Source organism: Salmo salar, chromosome ssa10 (assembly GCF_905237065.1).
Source record: "Salmo salar chromosome ssa10, Ssal_v3.1, whole genome shotgun sequence".
Lineage (NCBI taxonomy): Eukaryota > Metazoa > Chordata > Actinopteri > Salmoniformes > Salmonidae > Salmo > Salmo salar.
The window spans coordinates 120,159,638-120,174,596 of NC_059451.1; the positions used below are offsets into that span (position 1 = coordinate 120,159,638).

Below are 14,959 nucleotides of genomic sequence, written 5' to 3' on the forward strand. Positions count from 1 at the left end.
CTGTACGCATCTGCTTTCTGGGGCCTGTGATACAGAATCTGTTACCTTTTATTGTTGGTACTTAACTTTTTAATTCGTTTTCACTTTGAACTTTTAAGTATAGGCTTATTCTTTAGAGTAAAGGTTTCAGCCAATTCTGATTTGGTTGATTTCGATGGTCCATTGAACCTTACAGTACTTTAACAGTCCACAACACTTGTGTGAGGATCGCCTGTCTATGCCGTCGCTATGATTACCGGACTGTCTGCCTCTGCTTTTGTATCCTGATCAAAAGGTAAGTTTACAGATATGTAATTTCTTCTATTTTATGTTTTTGTTGATGTTTCATTTAACATGTTATAGTTGATCTAGCCTGGTCCAGATCAATTAGCTTCTGTGGTCATTACCATAGGAATTGGCAAGACAGCAGAAACAATTCTGGAACCAAGCTAGAATTGATCCAACTTGAATATTGTCCAATGGGCAATGCGGTGTCTGGTTGAATATTATCTTCCCAGCAGGGTTGGAGTCAATTCCATTTAAAGTTCAGTCAATTAAGAAAGTACACTGAAATTCCAATTCTCCACAATGCTTTTCGATGAGGAATATTTGGAATTGATTTTCTGAATTTACTGGAATTGAATTGACCCCAACCACTTTGGATTTAAGTATAACTGATGCCTTTAGTGAGAGATCTAATGCTTCTCGGGTGGTTTTTGTTACGGACTACGAGGTGAGTTTGTAACGATGACGCTATGAGTCGAGAAACAGGTGCAGGTGAAATGTTTAATAAAACAACGAACTTGAAACAAGACAACGTAACAGTGGCGAGAGCATGAAAACAGGAAACAATACAGACTGAGGGAAGGACATATAAAGGGGAGGTAATGGAGTCCAGGTATGAATCATGATGATCTGCAGGTGAGAGTAATGAAGGATGCCAGGTGTGTGTAATGATGAATCTCAGGACCGGTGGGTAGTATTCCGGCGACGTCGTACGCCAGAGGGGAGGCGCAGGAGTAGATGTGACAGTACTCACGCCCGCCCCCCCTCCTCCCGGACGCGCGGCTCCCCTGAGGACAAGGAGCGGGTCGGTCCGGGGCGGCGAAGGTGGAAATCGCAGATGATGTTGGAATCCAGAATGTCCTCCACCGGAACCCAACACCGCTCCTCTGGGCCGTACCCCTCCCAGTCCACCAGGTACTGGAGCCAACCCCCACGACGCAGGGAGTCCAGTAGAGATCTGACAGCCGGACTCCCCTTGACGTACAGGGGAGGTAGTGGGGTGTCGTGGGGGACAGCATCAGCTAGGGGACCAGGAACCACCGGTCTGAGAAGGGAGACATGAAACAAGGTTAAGATACGATAGTGACTGGGTAGTTGTAGCCTATACGTCACCTCATTGACCCCCCGAGGAACCTTGAACGGTCCCACAAACCGGGGGCTCAGTTTCTTGCAGGACAGGCGGAGTAGGAGGTTGCTGGTAGAGAGCCAGACGCGATCCCCAGGATGCAACACAGGGGTCTCACTGCGGTGGCGGTCTGCCTGTTCCTTTTTGACGATGGACGGTGCGCTGGAGTCGCACATGCGCGTCACTCCACACTTCTTCTGCGCGCAGGAACCACTCATCAACCGCAGGAGCGTCGGTCTGGCCCGGAGTCCACGGGGCCAGGGCTGGCTTGAAAACCCAGAACACACTGGAAGAGGGTCAATCCAGTAGAAGAGTGACGCAGCAAGTTCTGGGCATACTTTGCCCATGATAGGAATCGTGCCCACTCACCCTGCAGGTCCTGACAGTGACTCCTCAGGAACCTCCCCTGCTCCTGGTTCATCCTCTCCACCTGCCCGTTGGGCTGAGGCCGGTACCCGGAAGAGAGGCTGAGCTTCTCCATTAAGTCCCTCCATAGTCATGTGAATTGTGGGCCACGGTCGGGGGATGCATGTTGATCAGTCTCACGTCGCTGTGGAGGAATTTTGGTCCATTCTTCCATGCAGTACTGTTGTAACTCGGCGACATTTGTGGGTTTTCAAACATCAACTGCTCATTTCAAGTCCTGCCACAAATTCTCAATTGGGGTCAAATCAAAATCCTGTGTAGACCTTACCATGAAATGCTTACTTACAATCCCTTAACAATGCAGTTTTAAGAAAATAGAGTTAAGAAAATATATACTAAATTAACTAAAGTAAAAAATAATAACAAGGCTATATACAGGGGCTACCGGTACAGAGTCAATGTATGGGGATACAGGTTAGTCGAGGTAATTTGTGTATGTCGGTAGGGGTAATGTGACTATGCATAGATAATAAACAGCGACTAGCAGCAGTATAAAATTGTAAATAGTCCGGGTGGCCATTTGATGAATTGTTCAGCAGTGTTATGGCTTTGGGGTAGACGCTGTTAAGGAGCCTTTTGGACCTAGACTTGGCTTTCCAGTACCGCTTGCCGTAGGGTAGGAGAGAGAACAGTCTATGACTTGGGCGATTGGAGTCGTTGACAATTTTTTTAGCCTTCCTCTGACACCACCTAGTATATAGTTTTTACTTTTACTACTGCATGACCTTTATTTAACTTGGCAAGTCAGTTAAGAACAAATTCTTATTTACAATGACGGCCTACCCCTGCCAAACCTAGGCCAATTGTGCGCCGCCCTATGGGACTCCCAATCACGGCCGAATGTGATTCAGCCTGGATTCGAACCAGGGATTGTAGAGATGCCTCTTGCACTGAGATGCAGTGCCGTAGTCCGCTGCGCCACTTGGGAGCCCATATAGGTCCTTGATGGCAGGATGCTTGGCCCCAGTGATGTACTGCGCCATAAGCACTACCCTCTATAGCACCTTGTGGTCGGATGCCGAGCAGTTGCCATAACAGGCGGTGATGCAACCAGTCAGGATGCTCTCGATGGTGAAGCTGTAGAACCTTTTGAGGATCTGGGGACCCATGCCATATCTTTTCAGTCTCCTGAGGGGGAAACGATGATGTCGTGCCCTCTTCACGACTGTCTCGGTGTGTTTGGACCATGATAGTTTGTTGGTGATGTGGACGCCAAGGAACTTAACTCTCGACCCGCTCCGCTACAGCCCCATCGATGTTAATGGGGGCCTGTTCGGCCCTCCTTTTCCTGTAGTCCACGATCAGCTCTTTTGTCTTGCTCACATTGAGGGAGAGGTTGTGGTCCTGGCACCACACTGCCAGGTCTCTGACCTCCTCCCTATAGGCTGTCTCGTCGTTGTCGGTAATCAGGACTACCACTGTTGTCGTAAGCAAACTTAATGATAGTGTTGGAGTCGTGCTTGGCCATGCAGTCGTGGGTGAACAGGGAGTACAGGAGGGGACTAAGCACACACCCCTGAGGGGCCCCAATGTTGAGGATCAGCGTGGCAGATGTGTTGTTGCCTACTCTTACCACCTGGGCGCGGCCCATCAGGAAGTCCAGGATCCAGTTGCAGAGGGAGGTGATTAGTTCCAGGGTCCTTAGCTTAGAGATGAGCTTTTTGGGTACTATGGTGTTGAACGCTGAGCTGTAGTCAATGAACAGCATTCTCACATAGGTGTTCCTTTGTCCAGGTAGGAAAGGGCCGTGTGGAGTGCGATTGAGCAGCCTTTCAAAGCCCTTCATGGCTACCGACGTGAGCGCTACGTGGTGGTTGCCATTTAGGCAGGTTACCTTCGCTTTCTTGGGCACAAGGACTATGGTGTTCTGCTTGAAACATGTAGGTATTACAGACTCGGTCAGGAAGAGGTTGAAAATATCAGTGAAGGCACTTGCCATTTGGTCTGCGCATGCTCTGAGTACCCGTCCTGGTAATCGGTCTGAATGTTGACCTGTATAAAGGTCTTGCTCACATTGGCTACGGAGAGCTTGATCACACAGTTGTCCCTAACCGCTGGTGCTCTCATGCATGCTTCAGTGTTGGTTGCCTCAAAGCGAGCCTAAAAGGCATTTTGCTCATCTGGTAGGCTTGCGTCACTGGGCAGCTCGCAGCTGAGTTTCCCTTTGTAGTCCGTAATAGTTTGCAAGACCTGCCACATCCGACGAGCGTCAGAGCCGGTGTAGTAGGATTCAATCTTAGTCCTATATTGATGATTTGCCTGTTTGATGGTTCATCTGAGGGCATTGCAAGATTTCTTATAAGCTTCCGGATTAGTGTCCCACTCCTTGAAAGCGGCAGCTCTAGCCTTTAGCTCGGTGCGCATGTTGCCTGTTATCCATGGCTTCTGGTTGGATATGTACGCACGGTCACTGTGGGGATGACATCGTCGATGCACTTATTGATGAAGCCGCGGACTGAGGTGGTGAACTCCTCAATGCCATTGGATGAATCCCAGAACATATTCCAGTCTGTGCTAGCAAAACAGTCCTGTAGCGTAGTATCCGCGTCATCTGACCACTTCCGTATTGAGCGAGTCACTGGTACTTCCTGCTTTAGTTTTTGCTTGTAAGCAGGAATCAGGAGGATAGAATTATGGTCAGATTTGCCAAATGGAGGGCAGGGGAGAGCTTTGTATGGTCTCTGTGTGTGGAGTAAAGGTGGTCTAGAGTTTTTTTCCCCTCTGGTTGCACATGTGACATGCTGGTAGAAATGAGGTAAAATGGATTTAAGTTTTCCTGCATTAAAGTCCCGGCCGCTAGGAGCTCCGCTTCTGGATAAGCATTTTCTTGTTTGCTTATGGCCGTATACAGCTGTTGAGTGCGGTCTTAGTGCCAGCATCGGTTTGTTGTGGTAAATAGACAGATACGAAAAATATAGATGAACTCTCTTGATAGATGGTGAGGTTTACAGCTTATCATAAGGTACTCTACCTCAGGCGAGCAATACCTTGAGACTTCTTTAATATTAGACATTGCGCGACCAGCTTTTACTGACAAATAGACACACACCACCAGCCCTCGTCTTACCAGACGTAGCTTTTCTGTCCTGCCGATACACGGAAAACCCAGCCAGCTCTATATTATCCGTGCTGTCGTTCAGCCACGACTCGGTGAAACATAAGATACTACAATTTTCAATGTCCCGTTGGTAGGATAATCTCGAACGGAGATCATGCAGTTTATTTTCCAGTGATTGCACGTTGGCCAATAGAAGGGTTGGTAGAGTCGGGTTATCCACTTGCTGACAAATTCTCACAAGGCACCCCGATCTACGCCCCCTGTATTTCCGTCTTTTCTTCAGGTGAATGAAGGGGATTTGGGCCTAGTCTCAGAGAAGCAGTATATCCTTTGCGTCGGACACATTAACGGGAGAAAAAAAAATCTTTACTCACCTCAAACTGGACAATCTCTGTTCTGATGTCCAGAAGCTCTTTTCGGTCATTAAGAGATGGTAGCGGCAACATTGTATACAAAATAAGCTACAAACCATGAGGAAAAACAAACAAAATAGCACAGTTTGTTAGGCGCACGTAAAACGGCAGCCATTCCCTCCAGCTCCTTTATCATGGGGGTCTCGGACTTTGACTAGGCCATTCCAAAACTCAAATTTTGTTGCTTTTTAACCATTTTTATGTAGACTTCAGAGATCTCTTCTCTCAATTTATCCTCTGTGGGTGAATATTGAGAATGAGACACACAGTAAAATGATTCATAGCTAATCAGAGAGAGAGAGGGAGAGAGAGAATTTGAGAATTTGCGTACTATACTATTGTTTTAAAAGGCTATTTACTATTAACAACGCCCCTCTTTTCACTATTAAATAATGGTAAACTATTCTGACTTTTTATTTTGTATCGCCTTCACAATACTTTTCTTACACTATTTGCAATGAAATATACAGTAAATGCAAAGTGTGCACACTGCATTCTGTAACCTCTGAAAAGGTGTCATTGAGTCCGTCACACGGTAATACAAGCTATAGCAGTCATGGTGAAGTGTTATAATCATTTTTCCCGGGCACTCACCTTTCCTCTACTATTCTGTGTTCCAACCAAGTTCAACTATGTGTTTAACATGGTGCGTGCAATGCACCTTGGCTATGTTATCTAACAGATTAAGATCATTTTATTGGTCAATTGCACACACAAGGTCCAACGCGAATGTTACTTCCGCATTTAACCCAAGACGCACCAGATTTTGTTTTCCCATCGGATCCTGGATTCGGATGCTAGGCTATCTGCCACCATACAACTGCTACGAATGGCGAAGAGAGACATTTCTTCATGTATGGAACTAATATGCATATACAGTGGGGGGAAAAAGTATTTGATCCCCTGCTGATTTTGTACGTTTGCCCACTAATAAAGAAAGGATCAGTCTATAATTTTAATGGTAGGTTTATTTGAACAGTGAGAGATAGAAAAACAACAAAAATATCCCGAAAAACGCATGTCAGAAATGTTAAAAATTGATTTAAGGGAAATAAGTATTTGACCCCCTCTCAATCAGAAAGATTTCTGGCTCCCAGGTGTCTTTTATACAGGTTACGAGCTGAGATTGGGAGCACACTCTTAAAGGGAGTGCTCCTAACCGCAGCTTGTTACCTGTAAAAAAGACACCTGTCCACAGAAGCAATCAATCAATCAGATTCCAAACTCTCCACCATGGCCAATACCAAAGAGCTCTCCAAGGATGTCAAGGACAAGATTGTAGACCTACACAAGGCTGGAATGGGCTACAAGACCATCGCCAAGCAGCTTGGTGAGAAGGTGACAACATTTGGTGCGATTATTCGCAAATGGAAGAAACACAAAAGAACTGTCAATATCCCTCGGCCTGGGGCTCCATGCAAGATCTCACCTCGTGGGGTTGCAATGACCGTGAGAACGGTGAGGAATCAGCCCAGAATTACACGGGAGGATCGTGTCAATGATCTCAAGGCAGCTGGGACCATAGTCACCAAGAAAACAATTGGTAACACACTACGCCATGAAGGACTGAAATCCTGCAGTGCCCGCAAGGTCCCCCTGCTTAAGAATACATTTTCATGCCCGTCTGAAGTTTGCCAATGAACATCTGAATGATTCAGAGGACAACTGGGTGAAAGTGTTGTGGTCAGATGAGACCAAAATGGAGCTCTTTGGCATCAACTCAACTCGCTGTGTTTGGAGGAGGAGGAATGCTGCCTATGACCCCAAGAACACCATCTCCACCGTCAAACATGGAGGTGGAAACATTATGCTTTGGGGGGGTTTTTCTGCTAAGGGGACAGGACAACTTCACCGCATCAAAGGGACGATGGATGGGGCCATGTACCGTCAAATCTTGGGTGAGAACATCCTTCCCTCAGCCAGGGCATTGAAAATGGGTCGTGGATGGGTATTCCAACATGACAATGACCCAAAGCACACGGCCAAGGCAACAAAGGAGTGGCTCAAGAAGAAGCACATTAAGGTCCTGGAGTGGCCTAGCCAGTCTCCAAACCTTAATCCCATAGAAAATCTTTGGAGGGAGCTGAAGGTTCGAGTTGCCAAACGTCATCCTCGAAACCTTAATGACTTGCAGAAGATCTGCAAAGAGGAGTGGGACAAAATCCCTCCTGAGATGTGTGCAAACCTGGTGGCCAACTACAAGAAACGTCTGACCTCTGTGATTGCCAACAAGGGTTTTGCCACCAAGTACTAAGTCATGTTTTGCAGAGGGGTCAAATACTTATTTCCCTCATTAAAATGCAAATCATTTTATAACATTTTTTTATATGCGTTTTTCTGGATTTTTTTGTTGTTATTCTGTCTCTCACTGTTCAAATAAACCTACCATTAAAATTATAGACTGATCATTTCTTTGTAAGTGGGCAAACGTACAAAATCAGCAGGGGATCAAATACTTTTTTCCCTCACTGTATGCATGCTTGTTGCAAATTGTGGGACTGAACATTTTCACTTGAGCAAGCGTTTGAGTCTCATGCAAAAAAACAGATGCAGAACTTGTTTGAACTTTAAACATGGTTTATGTTCCAAATGGCACCCTTTTTCCCTATATAGTGTACTGCTTTTAACCAGAGCCTTGGTCTGAAGTAGTGCACTATATAGGGAAAAGGGTACCATTTGGGACACAAACCATTGCTAAAGTTCAAACAAGTTCTGGAAGGCAGTGTTACATACACCTAATGTATTTGTTTAATTTTGTTTGCATAAGACTCTGGTTAAAAACAGTCCACCTTGTAGGGAATATGGTGCAATTTGGCACTACATCTTGGTCACACAGAGATTGTGTAACCTCCAGACTCCCCAAGTAGTTTTGCGTTAACAAGGCACTGTTGTAGTAGTGAGGAGGAACCTAACTTACCTTTTATGTCACATGTCTGATACCAACAATCAGAGGACACAACCCTACTGGACTGCCTTTCACTGCGATGTGAATTAATTTAAAGTCGCTGACAGGGCAGTTGGACAAACTAACACTGATTTGGATTTTAAAGCTGCTTGTGGACTTGGCTGATTTTGGTAGGTAATTTATCAGTTAGTGAGATAACGCTGTACATTTAAGGGTTTATAAAGGCTTTATTTTTACGTTAATAATGGTTATTTAAACATTCAGTTTAATTTGTTCAGATAGTTAGTTAGTTAGTTAGTGGTTAGTTAGTAAGTTACAGTGCCTTCAGAAAGTATTCATACCCCTTGACGTATTCCACATTTTGCTGTGTTACAGCCTAAACATGTTTTTTAAAATGTTTGCACATTTATTGAAAGTGAAATACAGAAATATCTAATTTACATAAGTATTCACACCCCTGAGTCAATACTTTGTAGACGCACCTTTGGCAGCGATTACAGCTGTGAGTCTTTCTGGGTACATCTCTAAGAGCTTTTCACGCCTGGATGGTGCACCATTTGCCCATTTATCTATTTTCTAAATTCTTCAAGCTCTGTCAAATTTGTTGTTGATCATTGCTAGATTACCATTTTCAGGTCTTACCATAGATTTTCAATCAGATTTAAGTCAAAACTGTATCTCGGCCACCCAGGTACATTCATTGGTTTCTTGGTAAGCAATGCAGTGTAGATTTGGCCTAGTGTTTTGGGTTATTGTCCTGCTGAAAGGGGAATTTGTCTCCCAATGTCTGTTGGAAAGTAGACTGAACCAGGTTTTCCTTTAGGATTCTGCCTGTGCTTAGTTCTATTCCGTTTTCTTTTTATCCTTAAAAACTCCCTAGTGATTGCTGATGACAAGCATACCCATAACATGATGCAGCCAGCACCATGCTTGAAAATATGAAGAATGGTACTCAGTGATAGGTTGTGTTGGATTTGCCCCAAACATAATGCTTTGTATTCAGGACATAAAATTAATTTCTTTGCCACATTTTTTGCGGTTTTACTTTAGTGCCTTGTTGCAAACAGGATGCATGTTTTCGAATGTGTTAATTCTGCACAGGCTTCCTTCTTTTCATTCTGTCATTTAGGTTGTATTGTGGAGTACCTACAATGTTGTTAATCCATCCTCAGTTTTCTCCTATCACAGCCATTAAACTGTAACTGTTTATAGGTCACCATTGGCCTCATGTTGAAATCCCTGAGCGGGTTCCTTCCTCTCCGGCAACTGAGTTAGGAAGGACGCCTGTATCTTGGTAGTGACTGGGTGTATTGATACACCATCCAAAATGTAATTCATAAATTCACAATCCTCAAAGGGATATTCAATGTAAGCTTTAAAAAAAAAAGTATTTATTTTTTATAACCCATCTACCAATAGATGCCCTTCTTTATGAGGCAATGGAAAACCTCGCTGGTCTTTGCTGTTGAATCTGTGTTTGAAATTCACTGCTCGACTACAGGACCTTACAGATAATTGTGTGTGTGGAGGGTACAGAGATGAGGTGGTCATTCAAAAATCACGTTAAACACTATTATTGCACACAGAGTCCATGCAACTTATTGTGTGTGTGTAGGGGGGAGGAGGGGGGGCGGTCCTTTTGCATCATAAAGACAATTTATTATGCAAAGATGGTAAACGAATTGGAAAAATTATATGTGATCTGTGTAACCTGGAGAAATCTAGTCTGTTTGTCCTAAGATACCACTCCTTGTCATGTCAAACAATGACAAGGAGCACAAGATGTGGAACGTTTGCACAAAACCGGTTCTGGATTTCTAAGGATGCAGTAGCAATAGGAGTTGATCCATGGATGCTACTCCTTAGCTTGGTTCCAGGTCTGTTTGTGCTGCCTTGCCAACTCCTACACTTAGAAAAAGGGTTCCAATAGGGTTCTTCGGCTGCCCCCATAGGAGAACCCTTTTTGGTTTCAGGTACTGTAGGACCCTCTGTGGAAAGGGTTCTACCTGGAACCTAAAGTGGTTCTTCAAAGGGTTCTCCTATGGGAACAGCCGAAGAACCTTTTAGGGTCTAGATAGCACCTTTTTTTCTAAGAGTTTATGGTGATTGTCACACCAAACAAACAGACTTGTCAAGACAAACAGATCTGGGACTAGCAGGCTTTTATTTATAAAAAAAAAATTGAACTAGGTGTAATATTCGTATGTGTAAACATACTGAATTATAATTGGATGCATTTTACCGCCGTATCATACTGTGCTATGATTGGTTAAGACCACCCAGATGGTTAGGTCATGGTCAGTTGATCATGGTTGGAGATAAGTGAACATGCCAGTTGTAGCTAGCTAATAAAGAGCTAAGTTAAGAAATATCTTGTAGTACTGCATTTTATTATTGGGTACAAAGCGTGCAAAACAAGACACTAGGCAAGTCAGTTAAGAACACATTCTTATTTACAATGACGACCTACCAGAAGGCAAAAGGCCTCCTGTGGGGATGGAGGCTGGGATTAAAAATATAGGACAAAACACAACAAGAGAGACACCACAACACTACATAAAGAGACACCTAAGACGACAACACAGCATGGTAGCAACACAGCTAGCTGCTCCTCCCATCCACAACCCATTCTATGCTTCCTAATGTGATTTGCAGTAGTCAGAATATTCTCATTGAACAATGAGGTTGCATAACCATACACCCTCTCCCAGATCAGACCTGGGTTCAACCACCATTTGAAATCTTTTAAATACTTTAAGCATTTGCTTTTGGAGTGCCTGGAATGCCGGGTTTGTACTTTTTTGTACTTTTCTACTGGTCCCATTGTCACAGCAAAACTCAATCACAGCTAAAGTATTTGAAAATGATATCAAATCGTTTTTTGAAGCCAGGTCTGATTCAGATGTATCAGATATTATCTTGTGCAAAAGTCCATCTGAATATGACCCTATTGGATTGGGATGACAGTATACATTAGCTAGGTTACCTAGTAGATTAGTTGAATACCAACCCATTTCGCAACTTTATAAAAAGGGCCAGAGAGACAATTCAATTCTCTGATTCTGTCACGTCCTGACCAGTATAAAGGGTTATTTGTTATGGTAGTTTGGTCAGGACGTGGCAGAGGGTATTTGTTTTATGTGGTTCGGGGTGGTGGTTTATTTAGTAGGGCGTTTGATTTATTATTTCCGGGGTTTTGGTCTATGTTTTGGTATTTCTATGTTCTTTCTGGTTGTTGTATTTCTATGTTTAGGTTAATGGGGGGTTGGACTCTCAATTGGAGGCAGGTGCTTTCTCGTTGCCTCTGATTGAGAGTCCTATATATGGGTAATTGTTTGGTGTAGTGTTTGTGGGAGATTGTTTCTTGTTTTGCTGAGTGTGTTTGACAAGACTGTTTCAGTGTTCGTTTTGTTTTGTTGTGTTGTTTTTTTGGTGTTCTTGTTATTTAAATAAATATACAAGATGAGCATCCACATTCCTGCTGCGTTTTGGTCCTCCATTCCAGACGACAACCGTGACAGATTCCTATACAATTGTCAGATGTTACTGAATGTGCTAAAAAAAACTATAGCCGATGGCTAGTTAATTATTATTGTGATTGATTGTTTGACATCTACTTCCTTGTATCTAATTAAGGTTTCCACTGAAGGATTCACCATGGATGGAAGGATGTATCAATCAAACCTTATCTCATTGGTCATATTGCTCTTCACCCTGTCCAATATTGTCTATGGGGGTAAAATATTAATCTACCCGATGGACGGAAGCCACTGGGTCAACATGAGAATCATTATCGAAGAGTTGCATTCCAAAGGCCATGACATCACAGTGGTGCGAGCGTCAAACAGCTGGTACATCAAGGAGATTTCCCCCCACTACACCACCATTACCATCCCCAACACTGGTGGCTTCGATGAAAACTTCTTTGGTGAATTTATATTAAGTAAACATCTGAAGATTCAAAGGGAGCAGGGGAAAAGTTTTTGGACCGAACTCAAGCTTCAGTCATCAATGAAGGAGACTTTTTTCGAGTTCCACAAGAACATGGCTGAAATGATCACTCGTGTCCTTGAAGACGGTGAGTTGATCCAGTCTCTCCAGGATGCTAAGTTTGATTTGGTTCTGACAGATCCTGGGATTGGCGGAGGGACGATCTTAGCCCGCGTCCTCCACCTTCCTCTGGTATACAATGTCAGATGGACCATTCAAGGTGAAGCTCATTTGGTCATCGCCCCGTCGCCTCTCTCCTACGTCCCATACACACCCACAGAGTTGACAGACAAGATGACTTTCCTGCAGAGAGTCGCCAACGTCTTAGCTTACATAATCGGGTCTTACACCTTGGCATCTATCACAGAACCCAACTACAAACCGGTAGTCCAGCGTTACTTTGGCCCTGACGTCGATTACAACTCATTCTTCCAGGAAGCAGATATCTGGCTCATGAGAAGCGATTTTGTCTTTGAATTTCCAAAACCCACCATGCCGAATATGGTCTACATTGGTGGATTCCAGTGTAAGCCCTCCAAGCCTCTTCCACAGGACTTGGAGGAGTTTGTTCAGAGTTCCAGAGAGCATGGGGTTGTCATGATGACTCTGGGGACTTTGGTGGCAGAGCTTCCTGAAGATATCGCAGATGAAATCGCTGCAGCGTTCGCCCAGCTGCCTCAGAAGGTCATCTGGAGGTATGGATGGATAGATCCTTTAATTAATTGGACAAATTATGAATAAAAATGGAGCTGGTTTTCCAAACACAATAAGGCCTGGTCCTGGACTAAAAAACTATTTCAAATGTTATTCTCCATTGAGCATGCTTTTAGTCCAGGACTTTATCTGGGCCAAGACTTAAAAACAAAAGTGTCAGATTTCCATGTATATCCACTGTGGTTCTCTTGTGGTTCTCAGGTATACTGGACAGAGACCCTCTACCCTGGGTAACAACACCCTACTGGTGGACTGGCTTCCCCAGAATGACCTCCTAGGACACCCCAAGACCCGGGCTTTCGTAGCCCACGGAGGAACCAACGGTGTCCAGGAGGCCATCTACCACGGCGTCCCCGTAGTCGGCATCCCTCTCGCCTTCGACCAGTCCGACAACCTCTCCAAGTTGAAGGAGAGGGGGGCAGCTAACACGGTGGATATCATCACAATGGACAGAAATGTGTTCCTAGAGGCTTTGAAAGCTGTGCTACATGAACCATCCTACAGGGAGAACATGCAGAGGTTGTCCAGACTGCACAGAGACCAACTCATTAAGCCACTGGACAAGGCAGTGTTCTGGATCGAGTTTGTTATGAGACATAAAGGAGCTCGTCACCTGAGGACAGAGTCCTATAAGATGTCCTGGATGGTATACCACTCAGTTGATGTGATAGCGACTTTGCTGGCATGCGTGTTACTTGTAACGCTGGTTTGCCTGGCAGTCGTAAGATGTGTTTGGCGTAAGGTGTTTTGCAGGAACAAAGTGAAAAGTGAATGATAATGTTGTGATTTGAGATGTGAATATTAAAATATTATCTTATCATTGCTCAATCAGCAATTTATAAATATCATTATCAATTATCAATAAAATGTGTATTTTATCAATAAAACATTGTTTTAAGGTATGTGATATCTTTGTCATTCAATTTTTTGGTTTGTTAAATAGTTATGGATTTAAATAATCTATGCAGTATACTCAGGAGACGGGGGAAAAGATCACGATGACTTTATCATGTCCATTTACGATTGGCCTGACATTTTGTCACCGGTAAATTAGAAGTAATCTTCTATTAGGATCATTGTAACCATATGGCTGATGCAGAGGTAATGGACAATCCATTTCTTTTTTTACCGAACATTGTAGAATCAGTAATACTATGAATCAAATCAATTTTTATTTGGTCACATATACATGGTTAGCAGATGTTAATGTGAGTGTAGCTACATATGATATGAGTAATGTAAGATATGTAAACATTATTAAAGTGGCATTATTTAAAGTGGCATTGTATAAAGTGACTAGTGATCCATTTGTTAAATTGGCCAGTGATTGCGTCTCAATGTAGGCAGCAGCCTTTCTGAGTTAATGATTGCTGTTTAGTAGTCTGATGGCCTTGCGATAGAAGCTGTTCTTCAGTCTCTCGGTCCCAGCTTTGATGCACCTGTACTGACCTCGCATTCTGGATTGTAGCGGTGTGAACAGGCAGTGGCTCGGGTGGTTGTTGTCCTTGATGATCTTTTTGGCCTTCCTGTAACATCGGGTGTTGTAGGTGTCATGGAGGGCAGGTAGTTTGCCCCCAGTGATGCGTTGTGCAGACCTCACTACCCTCTGGGGCGCCTTGCGGTTTAGGGCGGTGCAGTTACCGTATCAGGCTGTGATACAGCCCGACAGTATGCTCTCGATTGTGCATCTGTAAAAGTTTGTCAGGGTTTTGGGTGACAAGCCAAATTTCTTCAGCCTCCTGAGATTGATGAGGCGCTGTTATGCCTTCTTCACCACACTGTCTATGTGGGTGGACCATTTCAGTTTGTCTGTGATGTGTATGCTGAGGAACTTAAAACTTTCCACCTTCTCCACTGCTGTCCATTTGATGTGGATAGGGGGGTGCTCCCTCTGCTGTTTCCTGAAGTCCACGATCATCTCCTTTGTTTTGTTGACATTAAGTGAAAGGTTGTTTTCCTGACACCACACTCCGTGTGCCCTCACTTCCTCCCTGTAGGCTGTCTTGTCATTGTTGGTAATCAAGCCCACTACTGTTGTGTCATCTGCGAACTTGATGATTGAG

The 14,959-nt window shown here is 44.1% G+C and overlaps 1 protein-coding gene across 1 annotated transcript; it reads left to right on the forward strand.

The window, feature by feature from the left end:
* Nucleotides 1-8,056: 8,056 nt before the first annotated feature.
* On the forward strand, nt 8,057-13,803 carry LOC123724521 (UDP-glucuronosyltransferase 2C1). Its single transcript, XM_045688542.1, has 3 exons — nt 8,057-8,362; nt 11,829-12,877; nt 13,098-13,803. Exons 2-3 carry the CDS (start codon nt 11,850-11,852, stop codon nt 13,669-13,671), a joined length of 1,602 nt encoding a protein of 533 aa, XP_045544498.1. The 5' UTR covers nt 8,057-8,362; nt 11,829-11,849; the 3' UTR covers nt 13,672-13,803.
* The last annotated feature ends 1,156 nt before the right edge of the window (nt 13,804-14,959 follow it).